At 40.2% G+C, this 22,537-nt stretch overlaps 1 protein-coding gene across 8 annotated transcripts in view; it reads left to right on the top strand.

The window, feature by feature from the left end:
- Positions 1–22,537, top strand: part of DYNC2H1 (dynein cytoplasmic 2 heavy chain 1) — a 347,141-nt gene that overhangs the window by 268,606 nt on the left and 55,998 nt on the right. For all 8 annotated transcript variants that reach the window (XM_053900571.1, XM_053900570.1, XM_053900566.1 and 5 more), the window contains one exon: positions 16,752–16,841. In XM_053900571.1, coding sequence (XP_053756546.1) covers positions 16,752–16,841 — 90 coding nt within the window. The remainder of the gene's footprint in view (positions 1–16,751; positions 16,842–22,537) is intronic.

The raw sequence follows: 22,537 nt of genomic DNA, 5'->3' as shown, positions 1-22,537 counted from the left end.
AATCCCAAATACAAAATCTAACAGCACACCTAAAGGAAATAGAAGCAGAACAGCAAAGGCAGCCTAAACCCAGCAGAAGAAGAGAAATAATAAAGATCAGAGCAGAAATAAACAATATAGAATCTAAAAAAACTGGAGAGCAGATCAACGAAACCAAGAGTTGGTTTTTTGAAAAAATAAACAAAATTGACAAACCTCTAGCCAGGCTTCTCAAAAAGAAAAGGGAGATGACCCAAATAGATAAAATCATGAATGAAAATGGAATGATTACAACCAATCCCTCAGAGATGCAAACAATTATCAGGGAATACTATGAAAAATTATATGCCAGCAAATTGGACAACCTGGAAGAAATGGACAAATTTCTAAACACCCACACTCTTCCAAAACTCAATCAGGAGGAAATAGAAAGCTTGAACAGACCCATAACCAGCGAAGAAATTGAATCGGTTATCAAAAATCTCCCAACAAATAAGAGTCCAGGACCAGATGGCTTCCCAGGGGAGTTCTACCAGACATTTAAAGCAGAGATAATACCTATCCTTCTCAAGCTATTCCAAGAAATAGAAAGGGAAGGAAAACTTCCAGACTCATTCTATGAAGCCAGTATTACTTTGATTCCTAAACCAGACAGAGACCCAGTAAAAAAAGAGAACTACAGGCCAATATCCCTGATGAATATGGATGCAAAAATTCTTAATAAGATACTAGCAAATCGAATTCAACAGCACATAAAAAGAATTATTCACCATGATCAAGTGGGATTCATTCCTGGGATGCAGGGCTGGTTCAACATTCGCAAATCGATCAACGTGATACATCACATTAACAAAAAAAAAGAGAAGAACCATATGATCCTGTCAATCGATGCAGAAAAGGCCTTTGACAAAATCCAGCACCCTTTCTTAATAAAAACCCTTGAGAAAGTCGGGATAGAAGGAACATACTTAAAGATCATAAAGGCCATTTATGAAAAGCCCACAGCTAACATCATCCTCAACGGGGAAAAACTGAGAGCTTTTTCCCTGAGATCAGGAACACGACAGGGATGCCCACTGTCGCCGCTGTTGTTTAATATAGTGCTGGAAGTTCTAGCATCAGCAATCAGACAACAAAAGGAAATCAAAGGCATCAAAATTGGCAAAGATGAAGTCAAGCTTTCGCTTTTTGCAGATGACATGATATTATACATGGAAAATCCGATAGACTCCACCAAAAGTCTGCTAGAACTGATACATGAATTCAGCAAAGTTGCAGGATACAAAATCAATGTGCAGAAATCAGTTGCATTCTTATACACTAACAATGAAGCAACAGAAAGACAAATGAAGAAACTGATCCCATTCACAATTGCACCAAGAAGCATAAAATACCTAGGAATAAATCTAACCAAAGATGTAAAAGATCTGTATGCTGAAAACTATAGAAAGCTCATGCAGGTAATTGAAGAAGATATAAAGAAATGGAAAGACATTCCCTGCTCATGGATTGGAAGAATAAATATTGTCAAAATGTCAATACTACCCAAAGCTATCTACACATTCAATGCAATCCCAATCAAAATTGCACCAGCATTCTTCTCGAAACTAGAACAAGCAATCCTAAAATTCATATGGAACCACAAAAGGCCCCGAATAGCCAAAGTAATTTTGAAGAAGAAGACCAAAGCAGGAGGCATCACAATCCCAGACTTTAGCCTCTACTACAAAGCTGTCATCATCAAGACAGCATGGTATTGGCATAAAAACAGACACATAGACCAATGGAATAGAATAGAAACCCCAGAACTAGACCCACAAACGTATGGCCAACTCATCTTTGACAAAGCAGGAAAGAACATCCAATGGAAAAAAGACAGTCTCTTTTTTTTTTTTTTTTTTTTAATTTTTTTTTCAACGTTTTTTATTTATTTTTGGGACAGAGAGAGACAGAGCATGAACGGGGGAGGGGCAGAGAGAGAGGGAGACACAGAATCGGAAACAGGCTCCAGGCTCCGAGCCATCAGCCCAGAGCCTGACGCGGGGCTCGAACTCACGGACCGCGAGATCGTGACCTGGCTGAAGTCGGACGCTTAACCGACTGCGCCACCCAGGCGCCCCAAAAAGACAGTCTCTTTAACAAATGGTGCTGGGAGAACTGGACAGCAACATGCAGAAGGTTGAAAGTAGACCACTTTCTCACACCATTCACAAAAATAAACTCAAAATGGATAAAGGACCTGAATGTGAGACAGGAAACCATCAAAACCTTAGAGGAGAAAGCAGGAAAAGACCTCTCTGACCTCAGCCGTAGCAATCTCTTACTCGGCACATCCCCAAAGGCAAGGGAATTAAAAGCAAAAGTGAATTACTGGGACCTTATGAAGATAAAAAGCTTCTGCACAGCAAAGGAAACAACCAACAAAACTAAAAGGCAACCAACGGAATGGGAAAAGATATTTGCAAATGACACATCGGACAAAGGGCTAGTATCCAAAATCTATAAAGAGCTCATCAAACTCCACACCCGAAAAACAAATAACCCAGTGAAGAAATGGGCAGAAAACATGAATAGACACTTCTCTAAAGAAGACATCCGGATGGCCAACAGGCACATGAAAAGATGTTCAACGTCGCTCCTTATCAGGGAAATACAAATCAAAACCACACTCAGATACCACCTCACGCCAGTCAGAGTGGCCAAAATGAAGAAATCAGGAGACTATAGATGCTGGAGAGGATGTGGAAAAACAGGAACCCTCTTGCACTGTTGGTGGGAATGCAAATTGGTGCAGCCACTCTGGAAAGCAGTGTGGAGGTTCCTCAGAAAATTAAAAATAGACCTACCCTGTGACCCAGCAATAGCACTGCTAGGAATTTATCCAAGGGATACAGGAGTACTGATGCATAGGGGCACCTGTACCCCAATGTTTATAGCGGCACTCTCAACAATAGCCAAATTATGGAAAGAGCCTAAATGTCCATCAACTGATGAATGGATAAAGAAATTGTGGTTTATATACACAATGGAATACTACGTGGCAATGAGAAAAAATGAAATATGGCCTTTGGTAGCAACATGGATGGAACTGGAGAGTGTGATGCTAAGTGAAATAAGCCATACAGAGAAAGACAGATACCATATGGTTTCACTCTTATGTGGATCCTGAGAAACATAACAGAAACCCATGGGGGAGGGGAAGGAAAAAAAAAAAAAAAAAAAGAGGTTAGAGTGGGAGAGAGCCAAAGCATAAGAGACTGTTAAAAACTGAGAACAAACTGAGGGTTGATGGGGGGTGGGAGGGAGGGCAGGGTGGGTGATGGATATTGAGGAGGGCACCTTTTGGGATGAGCACTGGGTGTTGTATGGAAACCAATTTGACAGTAAATTTCATATATTAAAAAATAAAAAAAAATAAAAAAAAGCACCTTGCTGATTTGTGGGTCATGTTGTGAGAATTTTACATTACTCAAAACTAATAAAATCCTAAATGATAAAAAAAAAAAAAAAATAAATAAATAAATAAATAAATAAATGTCAATGGACTAAACGCTCCAATCAAAAGACATAGGGTAATAGATGGATAAGAAAACAAGATCCATCTATATGCTGTTTACAAGAGAACCACTTTAGACCTAAAGACACCTTAAGATTGAAAATAAAAGGATGGAGAACCATCTATCATATTAATGGTTGCCAAAGGAAAGCTGGAGTTGCCATACTCCTATCAGGCAATCTATATTTTAAAATAAAGACTGTAACGAGATGAAGAAGGGCATTATATCATAATTAAGGGGTCTGTACACCAAGAGAGTCCAACCATTGTAAACATTTATGCCCCCAACGTGGAGGTACCCAAATATATAAAACAATTACAAAGATAAACTCATTGACAATAATAGTAGGGGACTTCGACTCCCCACTTAAAGCAGTGGACAGATCATCTAAGCAGAAAATCAACAATGAAACAGTGTCTTTGAATGACGGATTGAACCAGATGGACTTAAAAGATATATTCAGAACATTTCATCCTAAAGCAGCAGAATACATTCTTCTCAAGTGCATGTGGAACATTCGCCAGAGGAGATTGCATACTGGGATACAAATCAGCCCCCAACAAGTACAAAAGTACAAATTGAGATCATACCGTGCATATTTTCAGACCACAACACCGTGAAACTTGAAATCAACTACAAGAAAAAAATTGGAAAGACAACAAATACTTGAAGATTAAGGAACATTCTATTAAAGAATGAATGAGTTAACCAAGAAGTTAAAGAGAAAACTAACAAGTACATGGAAGCCAATGAAAATGATAACACCACAGCCCAAAACCTCTGATGTGCAGCAAAGGTGATCAGAAGAGGAAAGTATATAGCAATCCAGGCCTTCCTAAAGAAGGAAGAAAGGTCCCAGATACACAACCTAACCTTACCCCTACAGAGCTAGAAAAGAGCAGCAAATAAAACCCCAAACTGGCAGAAGAAATAGGAAATAATAAAGATTAAAACAGAAGTCAATACTGCTGCCCCCCAAATAAAAATAACATAACATAACATAACATAACATAACATAACATAACATAACATAAAATAAAATATAAAACAGAACAGATCAATGTAACCTGGAGCTGGTTCTTTGAAAGAATTAACAAAATTGATAAACTTCTAGCCAGTTTGATAAAAAGAAAAAGGAAAATAAATAAAATCAGGAATGAAAGAGGAGAGATCACAACCAACACTTCAGAAATACAAACAATAAGAGATATTATGACCAATTATATGCCAATAAATTAGGCAACCTGGAAGAAGTGGACAAATTAGTAGAAACATATAAATCACCAAAAGTGAAACAAGAAGAAATAGAAAATTTGAATAGAGCCATAACCAGTAAAGAAATTGAATTAGTAGTCAAAATTCTCTCAAAAAACAAGAGTCCAGGGCCTGACAGCTTTCCAGGGGGAATTCTACCAAACATTTAAAGAAGTGTTAACACCTACTTTTTGAAGCTGTTCCAAAAACTAGAAATGGAAGGGAAACTGCCAAAGACATTCTATGAGGCCAGTATTACATTGATTCCAAAACCAGACATAGACCCCACTAAAAACGAGAACTATAGACCAATTTCCCTGATGAACATGGACGCAAAAATTCTCAACAAGACACTAGCCAACCAGATCCAACAATACATTAAAAGAACTATTCACCACGATCAAGTGGGATTTATACCTGCAATGAAGGGCTGGTTCAGTATTCACAAATCAATGTGATTCATCACATCAGTAAAAGAAAAGAGATCCTCTCAGTAGATACAGAGAAAGCACATGACAAAATATAGCATCCCTTCTTGATTAAAAACCCTTAAGAAAGTGGGGATAGAGGATCATACCTCAAGATTATAAAAGTCATATACAAAAGACCCACAGCTAATATCATCCTCGGTGGGGAAGAACTAAGAGCTTTTCCCTTAAGGTCAGGAACACAACAGGGATGTTACACTTGCCACTGTTATTCAACATAGTATTGGAAGTCCTAGCCTCAACAGTCAGACAACACAAAGAAATAAAAGGCATCCAAATGGTCAAGGAGGAAGTCAAAGTTTCATCCTTTGCAGATGACATGATACTCTATGTGGAAAACCCAAAAGATTCTACCAAAACACTGCTAGAACTGATCCATGAATTCAGCACAATTGCAGGTTGTTAAATCAATGCACAGAAATCGGTTGTATTTCTATACACCAACAGTGAAGCAGCAGAAAGAGAAATCAAGGAATCAATCCCATTTACAATTGCACCAAAACCCATAAAATACCTAGGAATAAACCTAACCAAAGAGGTTAAAAATCTATACACTGAAAACTGTAGAAAGCTTATGAAAGAAATAGAAGAAGACACACAAAAAATTGGAAGACATTCCAAGGTCATGAATTGGTAGAACAAATACTGTTAAAATGTTGATACTACCCAAAGCAATATACATATTCAATGCAACCCCTATCAAAATGACACCAGCATTCTTCACACAGCTAGAACAAACAATGCTAAAATTTTTCTGGAACCAGAAAAGACCCCAAATAGCCAAAGCAATCCTGAAAAAGAACACCAAAGCAGGAGGCATCACAATCCAGGACTTCAAGCTGTATTACAAAGCTGTAATCATCAAGACAGTATGGTACTGGCACAAAAACAGACACTTAGATCAATGGAACAGAATACACAACCCAGAAGTTCACCCACAAACATATGGCTAACTTATCTTTGACAAAGCAGGAAGGAATATCCAATGGAAAAAAGACAATCTCTCCAGCAAATGGGGTTGAGAAAACTGGACAGCGACATGCAGAATATTGAACCTGGACCACTTTCTTACACCATACACAAAAATAAAATGAGTGAATGACCTAAATGTAAGGAAGCCATCAAAATCCTAGTGGAGAAAGCAGGCAAAAACCTCTTTGACACTGGATGCAGCACCTTCTTACTCAACACATCTCTGGAGGCAAGGGAAACGAAAGCAAAAATGAACTACTGGGACTTCATAAAGATAAAAATTTCTGCACAGCGAAGAAAACAATCAGCAAAACTAAAAGCAACCTATGGAATGGGAGAAGATATTTGCAAATGACTTATCAGATAAAGGGTTAGTATCCAAAATCTATAAAGAACTTATCAAACTCAACACTCCCCAAAACGAATAATCCAGTGAAGCAATGGGCAAAAGGCATGAAGACACTTCTCCAAAGAAGACATCCAGATGGCCAACCGACGTATGTTGCAACCGGCGCAACAAACACCAAGATCAGGGTCCTGAGGGTAGGGGAATGTAAGAAAAAAAGAGAGAGAAGCCAGTTTGGGAACAGGAGGGTCCCCTGGGCTGATGGCCCAAGTGACGACTTTATTGTTGCTGTACACAATCTTTTATAAGACTCTTATGGATCAGGTCATTCTAAGAATAAACAGGTTTCACATGATCACTGCCAGCCAAAACATTTAGTTCTGTGTACCTTGTGAACTTTCTAAACGGGTCACAGCAAGACCTTGTTGATAGATTGCTAGCAAAACACAGTTCCCATGTTTGTTTCTATTTGACCCGGGGTAGAAAAGGGGGGGGGGTAACATTACTGCCAACACCCACAGACCACAGGCTTCAGGAATTAACTTTCTCAGCCTTGACAAGGCTTTCGTATGCCCTTGCAAGTGGGAGAATGGGAGGGGGAACCACCGGGTTGGCTGAGTCAACAGGGAGCCTTTTTTCGACCCGGTCTCAGCCTGGCACCGGGGTCCAGCCTCCCACAGACGTATGAAGAAAATGCTCAACATCACTCATCATCAGGGAAATACAAATTAAAATCACAATGAGATAGCCCCCTCATACCTGTCACGATGGCTAACATTAACAACTTAGGCAATGACAGATGTTGGTGAAGATGTGGAGAAAGAGGAACCCTTTTGCCCTGCTGGCGTGAATGCAAACTGGTGCAACCACTCTGGAGAACAGTATGGAAGTTCCTTAAAAAATTGAAAATAGAACTACCCTATGACCCAGCAATTGTACTACTAGGTATTTATCCAAGGGATACAGGTATGTTGTTTCAAAGGGACACATGCACCCCAGTGTTTATAGCAGCACTATTGGCAATAGCCAAAATATGGAAAGAGCCCAAATGTCCATCAACAGATGAATGGATAAAGAAGATGTGGTATATATATACAATGGAGTATTACTCGGCAATCAAAAAGAATTAAATCTTGCCATGTGCAACAGTGTGGATGGAACTAGAGGGTATTCTAAGTGCAATTAGTCAGAGAAAGACAAATATCAAAGGACTTCACTCATATGTGGAATGTAAAAAACAAAACAGATGAACGTAAGGGAAGGGAAGCAAAAATAATATAAAAACTAGGAGGGGGACAAAACATAAGAGACTACTAAATATAGAGAACAAACTGAGGGTTGCTGGAGGTGTTGAGGGTGGGGGGGATGGGCTAAATGGGCAAGGGGCATTAAGGAGGACACTTGTTGCGATGAGCACTGGGTGTTATATGTAGGGGATGAATCACTGGATTCTACTCCCAAAATCATTATTGCATTATATGCTAACTAACTTGGATGCAAATTAAAAAAAAAAAAGATGTATACTATAAATCCCAATGCAACAAATACAAATATCACAGAGGTATGCATGATGAGTCTATATAGGACATAAGATGGAAACATATGCTTTACTTAATTAGTCCAAAAGAAAGACGAGGCAATAAGGAAGTCAGAAGTTACTAGTATTAGGAATAAGATAGGGACATCACTACGTTTCTACAGACATTCAAAGGATAATAGAATATCTTAAACAACTTCATGCTGATAAATTCAACAACTGAGATGAATTTTATGAATTTCTTGAAAGATACACACTACCAAAGCTCACTCAAGGAGAGACAGATAGCCTCTACTCCCTATTAAAGAAGTTGAATTTTATTAAAGTTCCCATAACTCTTAGAGTTTACTGCTGAAATGTAATAAATACTTAAGAAATAATACCAACTCTGTGTAAACTCTTTCAGAAAATAGAATAGGCAGGAATATTTCACTACACTTTCTGAGACCAGCATGGCCTGATTGCAAAAGCTAACAGAGGTATTGTAATGGAAGAAATCTGTAGATTAACTTCCTTCCTGAACATAGACTCAAAACTTAACAAGATATTAGCAAATTGAACATTTGTTTCTAATTGTTTTTGCAAAAATACGAAACTCAACAAAATGTAAAAATGGATTCTAAGTGGGATTTACTCTAAGAACACAAGTTAGGTTGAATTAAAAAAAATGTTAATTATTTTAGTAGACTAATAAGAAATTACATGTTTATCTCAATAGACACAGAAAAGGCATTAGACAAAAGTCAGCGACCAGTCATGATTAAAATTTTCAGCAAATCAGGATTAGAGTAATGGACCTTCTCAACCAGATAAAGGGCATCCGTGAAAAAGCTGTGCTAACATAATAGTAAAGGACTGAATGCTTTCCTCTTAAGACCAGGAATAAGGCATCAAGGTCCTTTCTCACTGCTTCTATTCAGCATTGGGCTGAAGGGTCTAGCTAGCATGACAAGTTATAAAAAAAAAAAAAAAAAAAAAAAGATAAGGCTGGAAAAGAAGAAGGAAACCTGTATTTATTTGCAGAACTTATGGTTATCTGTTTTCAACGTCTTACAGAATGTACAAAAAAGTTCCAGAGCTAGTAAGAACATTTAAATTTAGAAAGGTTGTGGGATACAGAGTAAGTATGTCAAAATGATACATATTCTGGAAACAAACTATTGAAAATTGAAATTAAAAGTACTACTTGCAATTTCAGGATGAAATTGAACAAAAATGTGTAACACTTTTGTACACATTGAAAACCACAAAGCTTTGAAGAGTGAAAGTAAACAAGAGTCAAATAAATGGAAAGATGCGCTGAAAGGTGTACTGTGTTCATGTATCTGGAGACCCGGTATTGTTAAGATGTTAATTCTTCCCAAATTAATTGAGAAGTTCAAAACAACCCCAATCGGAACCACTACATAATCTTTTGTAGTGACTAACATTTGCTTCTAATTTTTTTTTTTTTTTGCAAAAATACAAAAGACCTAGTGTATGCTAAGTAGTATTAGAAAAGAATGAAATGAAAGATCTTACTCAGCATGATTTCAGGAACTGTTAGGAAGATACAATCGAAGCACTATGGTATTGGTATAAAAATAGATATATAGCTCAATGGAATGTAATAAAGTCCAGGAAAAGACCCACAGATGTATGATCAATTGATTTTCACCAAATATACTATGTCAATTAAAAGGGAGAAAGGAAAATCTCTTTAATAGTATAGAACAATTGAAGAGCCAAAGCAAAAAAAAAATTAATTAAAAACCTACACCTGTATCTCCAAACATATAAAAATTACCCCCAAATTGATTATACTGTTTTGAATATAAAATGTAAGCCACAGACAGGAGAAAGATTAACTAGACATATTCAACAAAGGAACATGTATGTAGAAATTTTTGAAGTATAACTAATAATGAGAAGACAAGCATTCCAAATTTTTAAAAAATACTTGATTAGACACTTTAACAAGAAGGTATACATATACCACATTTTATTTACCCATTTATGTATGGGAGGACACTTGGGTTGCTTCCCTATGTTGGCTTTTGTAAATAATGCTGCAATAAACATAGGGGTGTCTGCATGTATCTTTTCAAATTCTTGTGTTCATTTTTGTTGGGTAAATACCCAATAGTGGGATTACTGGATCATATGTTAATTCTGTTTTTCATTTTTTTGAGTAGTCTCCATACTGTTTTCCACAGTGGCTGCACCAATTTACATTTCCACCAACAGTGCACAAGGATTCCTTTTTCTCTACATCCATGGTGACACTTGATTTTTATTTCTTGTTGTTTCTTGTGTTTTTGATTGTTGCCATTCTGACAGATGTGAGGTGAAATCTCATTGTGGTTTTGATTTGCATTTTCCTGATGATGAGTGATGTTGAGCATCTTTCTAAGTATCTTTTGGCTTTCTGTATGTCTTCTTTGGAAAAATGTCTATCCAGGTTCTCTGCCCATTTTTAAATTAGATTATTTGGTTTTTGTGTGTGTGTGTGCGTAGAGTTGTACAAGTTCTTTATATATTTTAGATATTTACCCCTTATCAGATAGATTATTTACAAATAGCTTCTCCCATTCAGTGTGTTGTCTTTTCCTTTTGTTGATTATTTCCTTTCTGTGCAAAAGCTTTTTATTTTGGTGTAGTCCAAATACTTTAATTTTGCTTCTGTTTCCCTTGCCTGAGGAGCATATCTAGAAAAGTGTTTTCTATGATGTTAAAGAAATTGCTATTTGTTTTCTTCTAGGATTGTTATGGTTTCAGGTACATTTACGTATTTAATCATTATTCAGTTTATTTATGTGTATGGTGTAAGGATTTGGATGGTTCATCCACACACATCCAGATCAATAGATACAGAAGATATGGTGTGTGCATGTGTGTGTATGTATACGATGGCATATTGTTCAGTAGTAAAAAAGCATGAAATCCTTGCTTTTGCAGCAACACAGATGAATCCCTAGGGTACAGTGCTAAGTGAAATAAGAGAGAAATACTGTATGATTTCACTCATGTGTGCAATTCAAGAAACAAAATCAGCAATGGAAAAATGAGACAATCAGAAAGTCTCTCAATACAGAGAACAAAATGGTGGTTGCCAGCAGAGAGGTGATGGGAGTATGAGTGAAATGGATAAAGGGAATTAAGAGTACACCTAATCTAGATGAGAACTGAGTAATGTATAGAATTGTTGAATCATATCATACACGTGAAACTAAGATAAAACTGTATGAACTACACTTAATTAAAAAATAAAAAAGTACACAGGTGACAAGGAAACGTGAAAAATTCTTAGTATCGTTAATCATTAGGAAAATGAATATGAAAGTTACAATAAGAATATAAATATACTGAAGTCAGTTGCATTTCTATACAGTAGCAGTGAATGCTAGATTTTAGTATTTAGAGTATCCAAAAGGAAATTAGGAAAGCCATTCCACTTATGATAGTATTGAAGAGTAGATACAGGGAAATAAATTAAGAAAAAAGAGCAAGACTTGTACAATAAAAACTGCAAAATATCATTGAAAGCAATTACAGAAGGCTAAAATCAATTAAAAATCATCCTCTGTTAATAGGGAAATGAAGAAGTGACTACATAGATACAGATTATTTTTAGAGTGTAATGAAAGTGTTCTAGAATTAGAAAGTAGGTAAGTTGATTGATTTGTGGATATTGAACCATTCTGGCATTCTGGTAGTAATTCCACTTGGATCTTGGTGAATGATTATTTTAATGTATTGCTGAATTTGGTTTGTTAATATTTTATTGATAATTTTTGCATCTGTATTCATCAGTGATACTGGCCTTTTTCTTTTCTTTTGTAATGTCTTTGTGTGTTTTACGCTGGCCTCATAGAATGAATTTAGATTGTGTTAGTATTGATTATTTTGTTTATGTTTGTTTATAGTTGCTCTATGTATTTGGGTTCTTTCATGTTGGGTGAATAAATATTTGCAATTCTTGTGTCTTCTTGTTGGATAGTGTCATTTTTTTTAAGTTTATTTATTTTGAGAGAGAGAGAAAGAGAACGCAATCAAGCATGAGTGGGGTAGGGGCAGACAAAGAGGGGAGAGAGAGAATCCCAAGCAAGTTCCACACTGTCGTTGCAGTGCCTGACATAGGCCTCGAACCCACAAACCACAGGGTCATGACCTGAGCCGAAATCAAGTCAGACACTTAACCAACTGAGCCACCCAGTGGCCCCTACAGTCTTTGTTTTAAAGTGTATTTTGTCCAATTTAACTGTTGCTACCCCAGCTTTCTTTTCTCTTCCATTTGTATGAGAAATGTTTTTCCATCCCCACACTTCTAATCTGCATGTGTTTTGGGGTCTAAAAGGAATCTCCTCTGGCTACATATAGATGGGTTTTGGTTTTTCATCCCTTCTGTCACCCTTTGTCTTTTAATTAGAGTGTGATTCCATTCACAATAAAGTAATTATTGATAGGTATGTTCTTTTTTATTATTTATTTTTTTAATACATCCAAGTTAGTTAGCATATAGTGATTTCAGGAGTAGATTCCTTAATTCCCCTTACACATTTAGCCCATCCCCCCTCCCACTACACCTCCAGCAGCCCTCTATTTGTTCTCTAAGAGTCTCTTCTGTTTTGTCCCCCTCACTGTTTTTATATTATTTTTGCTTTCCTTCCCTTGTGTTCATCTGTTTTGTGTCTTAAAGTGCTCATATGAGTGAAATCGTATATTTGTCTTTCTCTAACTAATTTTGCTTAGCATAACACCCTCTGGTTCCGTCCACGTAGTTGCAAATGGCAAGATTTCATTCTTTTTGATTGCCGAGTAATACTCTACCACATCTTCTTTATCCATTCATCCATCGATGGACATTTGGGCTCTTTCCATACTTTGGCTATTGTCGATAGTGCTGCTATAAACATGGGGGTGCATGTGTCCCTTCGAAATAGCATACCTGTATCTCTTGGATAAATACCTAGTAGTGCAATTGCTGGGTCGTAGGTAGTTCTATTTTTAATTATTTTTAATTTTCTATTTTAAAACCTCCATACTGTTTTCCAGAGTGGTTGCACCAGTTTGCATTCCCACCAGCAGTGCCAAAGAGATCCTATCTCTCCGCATCCTCGCCAACATCTGTTGTTGCCTGAGTTGTTAATGTGAGCCATTCTGACAGGTGGAAGGTGGTATCTCAGTGTGATTTTCATTTGTCTTTCCCTGATGATGAGTGACGTTGGGCATTTTTTCATGTTGGTTGGCCATCTGGGTGTCTTCTTTGGAGAAGTGTCAATTCATGTATGACATTACTTTAAGTTCTCTATCAAGCATATTATCTCCCTTTCCTTTAGGTGTCTTTCTATGATTTCGTCCTGTTCTTTCATTTGGGATGGATTCCTCTATGTCCTCATTTTGTCTAACTCTCTGTGTCTGTTTCTGTGTGTTAGGAAAGTTGGCTATGTCTCCCGCTCTTGAAACTAGTGTCCTTATGAGGAAGAGGCCCTGGTGTGTCCTTCCAAGGTGTCTCCCACGTGTGTTGTGTGTGTCCTTTTGTGGCCGAGATCCCTTTGCCTTCAGGCCGGTCGTCTGCAGAGGCTGTCTTTGCCTGTTGTGGGCCGGGTGTGGTCCCTGTGTTGTTAGTGAGCCAGTCTGGGGCACCTTTGGCTAGAATTTGGTCGGATCGGTTGTTCCCCAGAGCTGCAGTAGTGCCGAAGTACAGGGCACTGGGCCAGCCTTGTCCCCCCAGGTTTCACCGGAGGTGGGCCTGCAGTCAGCCCAGGTGTTTGCCCCCAGCCCACTGCCAGGGCTGCAGTCGAAGCCGAAGGTGTGTTCGGTTATCTTTCCTTCTCCCCAGGGCAGCAGTCACTTGGAAGTGTCGCTGGCCCTTGTCAGTGCTGCCATTGCGGTGTCCTGCTTGTGACGGTGCGGCAGACGGACTCAGGCTGAGGGCCGGTTGGCTGGAGCACGGCCGCCAGAGAGCTCAGCACAGGAGGTACGCCGTTAGCCAGCTAGGTGGCGGTGTTCTCACTCATCCCCGCTGGTGAGAGCGTCTGTGTGCATGCGGCGGAGAGAAGGGGTGCCCACCAGATCTTTCATTCTTGGAAAAGTCTCCTGAACACTCCTGCCCGTCCTGCACATGTTCACAGATGAGCACTGTCCACACTCCTTACGGAAGTGCCGAGTTGAACAATCAAGACTTCCACATCCGTGGAGTGTAGTAACCTGACTCACACACAGGGTAGCTAACTACCCTGACACTAATATTGCTAACTCTCTCTGTTACGTGTTGCTACATAGCAAATTGCCATAAAACTGAGTGGTATAAATGACCAGAATGTATAGTGTCTCAGTCTCTGCAGCTCAGGAGTCTTCGTGTGACTTAGCGAGTACTCGGGTCTCCTGCACCTCCACAACCAGGTGCTGTCTAGAGCTGTGGTCCTCACAGCTGCCAAGGGCATCAGCAGCCTGGCGGTTGGCGGGCCTCTGGGCCCTACTGATGGGGGACTGATCATATGTCCATGGATGTCTCCATAAGCAGGCTCACAGCCTAGCAACTTTTTCACCTAGAGCGAACACGGGAGAGAGAGAGAGAGAGCACAGAAGCTACAGTATGTTGTAATGTAATCTGAAAAGTGGCATCCCATCCCTTTCGCTGTATTCTTCCATCAGAATCTAGTCACTGGAACCAGTTCATCCTCCCGCTGAGGGGGTTTCACCAAGGCATGAGTGCCAGCTGGCAGGGATCGTTGGGGGTGTCTGCAGTAACATACCATTTATGTAATAAGCCAGGAAAAGAAGCTATCTTTCTACAGTAAGAAATCAGAATACTGAAGAGTGTGAAAGCCTAGTTTATCAATTACTTATTGCTACCTGGTAAATGACCCCAAAACTTAATGGCTGAAAACAAGAAGAATCAACGTATTTAGCTCATGAATGTAGAGTTTTGGCAGGATCTGGTGGGGCAGGCTTATCTCTGGTCCGTGTGACACCAGCTGTGTCTGCTCAGCCTGGACCCAGAGGATCTTCTTGCAAGATGTCCATTCACAGGCTGGCATGTCGTTGCTGATGAGTGGCTGGGAACTCCGCAGGACGATGGCTGGAGACACTGGTTACTCCTCGTGGGGGCATGTCCCCGTGGGCCTCTCCGTTCGGGCCGCTTCACTCCCTTACAGTGTCGTATCTTGGTTCTGAGATGGTATGCCCCACGACACAGACGATGAAAGGTGCTCATCGTGAGGCCTGGACCTGGAAACCACGACACAGCATCACTTGTGCCTCGTCCTGCCTGCCAGCTTGCCGCTGAGCTCGTCCTCACATCGGGGGACACTGACCTCACTGTCGATGAGAAGGTACCGAAATCTGCATCAGTCGTCTTGCCATATGACAAATTCCACCAAAATCTACTGGGTTAAACATTATTTTAAAAATTCATTTATTTTCAGCTTAGAAACCTGAAATTTGGGTGGGGCTTGGTGAAGAAAGCTTGTCTGTTCCACACAGCTCCGTCACAGGTCTGGCAAGGCTGTGCTGGCTGGAAGCAGGAAACCTCAGCCCGTCGCCACATGGGCCTCTCCAAAACTTGGGCTTCACCAGTGGTGGATGGCTTCCAAGCTGAAAAGTCTGAAAAGACAGAAAATACAAGCAATCGATTTCTTGAGGCCTGGTCCCGAAACTGTACATGAAACTGCTGCTGTGGTCACAGGACCCCCGTTTGAGGAGAGGAGCGCCCAGGTCAGGCCTCAGTGGGAGACGTGTCAAAGGATTTGGAGTCATGTTAAACTCCCCACACCTTCAAAGCACAGTTCCGGCACTTCTCTGGCACATTCCTGAGAAGGCTCACTTTACACATGGAAGGTAACGGAACCACATGTTTCCGAAGGTCATCCTGCACCCTGAATTCCCATCGTCATAATGTTTGTGTTCCATGCATTATTGATACATTCTACAGTGTTTTTTCTCAACTACACAATCAGTGTTCTGGGGTGTCACATCGATGTTCTCTCCTTATCGCTCAAGTTCAGAAGTTTGAGTGATATTTTTGTCATGTTTGCAAAGTCCAGCAAACCCTCACAGAAGAGGTGTGATAGGACGAACATGAACTAACAAATATTGTGCGGGAAAGAAGTGTACACAGTGGAGAATGAGGTCAGATGTTAAACAGAAAACTGATGTAGAATGGTTTTATTTACTTATTTAACTTCAATTTAGAGCACTTTTTAAATGTCTTCTCTTCTGAGTGTGGTTTTGGGATGGAAGTTCTATTATATTTTGTTCTGTTTATAGTTTAAGGAATGTCTATAGGAGCCAAGACTTGTTAAACATTCTTGACCACTGATAAAATGAACTTGTTGGATTTGATGTGACTTCTTTCTGGACTAAGTATTGTCGTGGGACAGCTGGCTTGCTGCTCTGTATCTGCCTATTGATGCTTTTATTCTTTCAAGAATTTTTACTTTAAAGAATCTCTTTTGAGAGAAACAAATGAATCCATTCTGTGTCATTCATTTTTACTGTGATAAGAGAAAAAAAGACATATTGCAAGAAAATAAATTCATGACACACATAATGTGGATTATGCCAAAACATTCTCCCCATCACACCGCTGTTGAAAGGTCTTTTATATATAACACTGGAGCCTTTTTCTGTTGCAGTGTCCTGTGGCATGGCAGAGCAGGTGGGAAGGCCCAGAAGACCCCTTACAGTACCTGAGAGGCCTCGTGGCTCGTGCCCTTGCGATACAGGTAAGGGTCCGTTGGTCAGTGACCCCGGTGTCTGACGCGGTGTTACAGACATGAGTATGGAGATCACGTGTGCGGCAGCTGGTGAGAATGATTTTATATGCGAAGCACCGCACATTCATTTCTCGTTCCGTCGTCAGGGTTTATGTAGCATTCTTTAAAAATAACAAGTAATGAGGGAACCAGGAGTTCTTATCAACAGGGATCTCTAATTTGGGGGGAAGGAGATAGATTAAAAAAAAACAAATAAATAGATTACTATTAGAATTCATGAAAAAAAAAATCTTGGCCCAAACCCTGAGATTTAAGATGAATATACAGGTAAACCTTAAACTGTTGTCACGATCCTAGAATGAACGTAGGGTACATAACTGAAATACTACCCAGTAAAATAGAGCTATTACTATAGCGATAGCATCACGGGATTTTAGGAGTTAAATTTTGTACAGGGACGGTAGTGTCAACACTTTCAGCTCATAACTTCTGCCTGCGCTCAGCTGGCTTGCACATCTGGAGTAGTAAGTGGCAGTCTGTGGTCTGTGATGATGTGCAGCTTTAGGGAAGCAGTCCTATCCACTGTGCTATTTGTGCACAAGATAAGCCTTGGTTCTAGAAATGTGACAATACAGCAGCCTAATTGGCTTTCAGGACAACAAAGTCTTCCCTGAATTTTTGTCTGCATCTCGCTCTTACCACATGCATACCAATCTCAGCAGCTCGCTGGACTGGCATAATGAGCAGATGTTGACAGCAGCAAACAGGCAGAGGATGTTTAAACGGCAAGCGTGGTTGTGGCACACTGTCCCCCTGCAAGTACCCAGTGAGTGCTGGTGAGGTCAGCAACCTGGGCACCCGTACCAGTCAGGACTTCTCTGGGTGTCTCAAGTCTTGGGTCATATCTGCCAGAGCCCAGGTTATTAGTTGCATAGCAAGACAACTCCAGAGTGTGGTCCGCATCCTGTAGCTCTGTGACCTGCCATGGAATGGCGGTGCGCTGACCCGACATGTTGGGGTCTTGGTGGTTTCTTCCCTCCCACCTGGTCATTGTCACAACCCCTCCCGACTTTGCGCGCATGCTCCAGTTGGCCATCGTCCCGGGAGGGCCCCCGTGGAAGGGGGCGGGACGCCGCAATGCAAATGATGGAGCCACCTGCGGGTGGGTTTCCTTGAGTGCCCTACTCACACTGCCGTCTGTCCTTGTGGCCCAGTCTTCTGGGTCAGCCGGGGCTGTGCGGCCGGAGGGGGCGTGGCCGGCAGGTGCCGGCATTGTGGGGGAGGGGGGGTGCTGCTGCAGTTGGAGGCTGTCCCATCTGACAACGCGGGTCAACACCCCAGGGGGCTGGGAGCAAAACTCCAGACGTTGGCTCCTGACCCCATGACAGCCGTCCCTGTATTTGTCAGTGGTGGTGGCCCGACGACAGGATCCTGGCTGTGCCTCTTGCCTGGGTCACTGTGCTCTGCTGTGCTCAGTTCTTCACAGCTGCAGACTCCGGGGCAGGCGAGGGAAGTGGGCATCCGCGCTGGTGTGAGTGCGCCTGCCCCGCCTTGAAGGACGCTGGGTTGTGCACGCCCACCAGATTGGGGTTGCACACGACACACGCCCACCAGATCGGGGTTGCACACAACACCCGCCCGCCAGGTCAGGGTTGCACATAACACCCGCCCGCCAGATTGGGGCTGCACACGACAAGCGCCCGCCTGAGTGGGATTGCGCACGACACACACCCCCCTGATGTGGTGTCGCACAATGTGAGCCTGTCATATTGGGGTGGCACATGACGCACGCTCACTTAATTGTTGCACACGCCACACGCCCATCTAATTGTGGTTGGACACTGGGGGCGTGGACTGTGCAGTGGTACTACCACTAACACTACTCCTGTGTGCACAGTGCACACAGTTCAGGAAAGCGTTCTCAGTAATACAGTGTCTAGGAAGAACCTGGACGTAACATCCACTCCTTAAGTAAATCTGCAAACTCCTTTTGTACTCCTGTCCTGGAAACGCTACTTGAATGACGTGTGAAGCTTTTTTTTTTTTTTAACCTTCCTGGATTTTTAAAACCTCAGTAGAAAATTTTCCTAAATAAGTATTCTTTTAATGTCTGTTCTGTGAAATCTTACTAAGTGAGAAAATATTTGGTGGGTCTCATTTCTTCTTTTTCTTTTTTGTTTTTGTGTTTCAATTGAAGATGACTTCTGTTAGATATTCTGGTAAACAATAGGAGACGTTTTCCTCCTAGGGAAACTTTAAGGCAACACAGCTGAGGGCCATTGTTCTGTCTCCTCTCAGATGGGACATAGCCCCAGCTAGATCCTCCTCTCGAAGGACTCGTGCTTAAAGACAACTCGCTCACCTAGAATTCACTTTTTTTCTTCAGTGTTTTATTTAATGTTGCAGGTGCAAATATGTCAAACAATTTTACAAAGATTTGGATTTCACCATAGCCAACAGGTATACCATACTTTGTTACTACATTTTTATTAATATTTTTTTCCTAAAATGCTTCCAACATTATTCCTATGCTTATCTAGCTGCTGCATTCTCTCTTAAGATTTCTATTATCATCCTGTTTCTCCCCTTACTGAAATACAGAGTTCTCAATCTCTTCCCATAACATGAACAGTTTCACAGTCGTTATTTTTAAAATTTTATTCTTGCAACAAGTACATAATTATACTTGAGACCAAGAATTTCAACCTATAGAGCAGATAAGAGGTTATTTTCACTCCAAGTGTCATATAAAATGCCTGATCCATATACAATGGTAAATAAAGTAAAGTAGATCTAAATGTCATGGCTGGTTGGCATTAATAACATCACACTTACTAGATTAGTAACACCTGTGCTTTACAAACACGAGTCTTCATTTCTGGGATGTCAGGAATTGTTTACAGTCGGCATCTACTTACTCGGATTACCAGAGAGTGAAGGCAAGTAATAGATCTTAGCCAAATATTAAAGTGGAACTGATCCGTATTTCCAGTTAATATTAGGATGCTCTGAAGAAGATTGGTGTCAGTTAAGGGAGCTGGCAGGTGAGTGGGTTGGAGAGGGTGGAGCCAGTGTGCTCAGGTGAGGCCTCTCTTAGGAGGGGACGTGTGAACAGAGGCTTGAGCTGAGTGAGAAGGCAAACCGTGGGCGTGCCAGAGAGAAAAGTCTAGGCGGACGAGCCAGCACGTGCAGAATCTGGGACAGGAATGGGCTTTGCTTACCTAAGGAATAAAAGGCCCAGTCCACGTGGCTGGAGCGTGTCAATGAGGTGTTGAGACTAGGCCTGAGGGGCACCCGCACGGAGGGCTGCTGGGTTCCGCCAGCAGGTGCACACCGTCTTCGACATATCTTCTTTAAGTTTCATTATTTGTAATGCACGCATCAGACGTGCTTGATTTAAGTGTTCATGGAGGCCCCCAGACACCACTTAGTTATCAAAAGAGAACTGCTTTATCCAGTTTTTCCCTAAAGTAATCCATTTGAAGAATACAGTTGCCTTAATTTCAACCACATAATCAGTGAGTCAAGAGCACTATTGATAAACCAAGTCACACTGAATTTTATGTTTATCAAATATTCCTCACATACAAAAATTATGATTCGAAATCATAGTCGTTATCACATATGACTAGAATATTTGTAATTAAAAATAATCTTAAGGCATGATTATGGTAAAAAAATTTTCTGATTTTTGAACTTTCATTTAAAAACAGTATTTTTAAGTTTCATCTAAAAACAAATTGGAAGCCATAATTTTACTCACTGAATTCTATTTTTGTCTTGAACTCTAAGATTTTCTTATATAAGACATGGCAATTTATAAGCTCAGTTTTTTCCTAAATAATAAAATAAGCTATCAAGTATCATTTTTATAAACATACATATATTCAAAGCCACCAACTAAAAGACAAAAACTATCAGATTGGAGAAAACAAAATTGAAATATGACTGCTATAAGGCATCAAGGCATTGCCCTTTAAATATAAAGACACAAATAGATTAAAAGTAAAATGATAGAAAAACTATGCCATGATCACATTAGTCAAAAAAACCCCAAAACACCAACAAAAACATTTAGCTGTCTTAATATCAGGCAAAACAGGTTTCACAGAAAAGAATATAATGGGAGATAATGAAGATTATTTTATAATGATAAGGTGATCAAATTATGAAAATAACAATGCTAAACATTCCATTTCTAATAGTTTTAAAATGCATGCAGCAAGAACTGATAGAAATGCAAGGAGAAATAGGTAAATCCATCATTAAAGTTGGAGATGGCAGAACATTGCTCTCAGTAATTAAATAAGAGGCAGAAAATCAGTAAAGTTATCTAAGAGTTGAACAGCATTTAATTAACTTAATAACAATGGAACATTACATCCAACATCAACAGAATATACAGTCTTTTCTAGTGCAGAACATTTACCAAGGTAGATCATAGATCAAGTGTCCAGTAATCTAAATGGATTTAAGCCACACAGATATGCTTTCTGCTCACCTGATGATTTGACAAATTTATACATTATGCACAGTGTGGCTGCCATCTGTCCCACGTTCTTGTTACAGTATCCTGAACCGTATTCTCTAGGCTTTGCCTTTACTCCTGTGACTTACTCATTCCATAAGTGGAATCCTGTACCTCCCTCTCCCCCTCTCCCAACTTGCCCATCCCTAACATCCCTGGCAGCTGTCAGTTCTACGTATTTGTAGGTCTGCTTCTGCTTTTGTTGGTTTATTCATGTGTTTGTTTTCTTTATGTTTGACTTATGAGCAGAATCATATGGTATTTGTGTTTTTCGGTCTGACTTATTTCACTTAGCATGATACCCTCTAGGTCCATCCATGTTGTTGCAAATGGCAAAATCTCATCCTTTTTCTGGCTGAGTAATAGTCCCCTCTGTGTGTGTGTGTGTGTGTGTGTGTGTGTGTGTGTGTGTGTGTGTGTGTTCATGCGTGCACACGCATACATCTTCTTTATCCATTTACCTATTGATGGACACTTAGGTTACAACCATGTCTTGGCTATTGTAGATGATGCTGCAATAAACATAGGGGTCAATGTATCCCTCTGAATTAGTATTTTCATTTTCTTTTGGTAAATACCTAACAGTGTGTCTCTATTTTTAATTTTTTGAGGAAATTCCACAGTGTTGTCCAGAGTGGCTGCACCAGTTTACATTTCCAGCAACAGGGCATGAGGGTTCATTTTTCTCCACATCCTCACCAACACTTGTTATTTCTTTTCATTTTGATTTTAGCCATTCAGACAGGTGTGAGGTGGTATCTCAATGTGGTTTTGATTTGTATTTCCCTGATGATGACTGTTGAGCATTTTTTCATGTGTCTGTTGGCCATCTGCATGTCATCCTTGAAGAAATGTCTGTTGAGATCCTCTGAGCATTTTTTAATTGGATTGTTTATTTATTTCTTTATGTATGCTGGATATCAACCTCTTATCAGATATATCATTTGCAAATAATTGTTTCCCATTCAGTAGGTTGCTTTTTTCTTTTGTTGATGGTTTCCTTTTCTCTGGAGAAGCTTTTTAGTTTGATGTAGTTCCAGTAGTTTGTTTTTGCTTTTGTTTTCCTTGCCTTATGAGACATACCTAGAAAAAAAGTTGCTATGGCAATGTCAGAGAAATGACTGTCTGTGCTCTCTATAGGATATTTGGTGGTTTTCTGTGTCACATATAGGGCTTT

Source organism: Panthera pardus, unplaced genomic scaffold (genome assembly GCF_024362965.1).
Source record: "Panthera pardus isolate Hobbes unplaced genomic scaffold, ASM2436296v1 HiC_scaffold_12, whole genome shotgun sequence".
Classification (NCBI taxonomy): Eukaryota; Metazoa; Chordata; class Mammalia; order Carnivora; family Felidae; genus Panthera; species Panthera pardus.
This window is presented reverse-complemented; position numbering and strand designations above follow the sequence as displayed.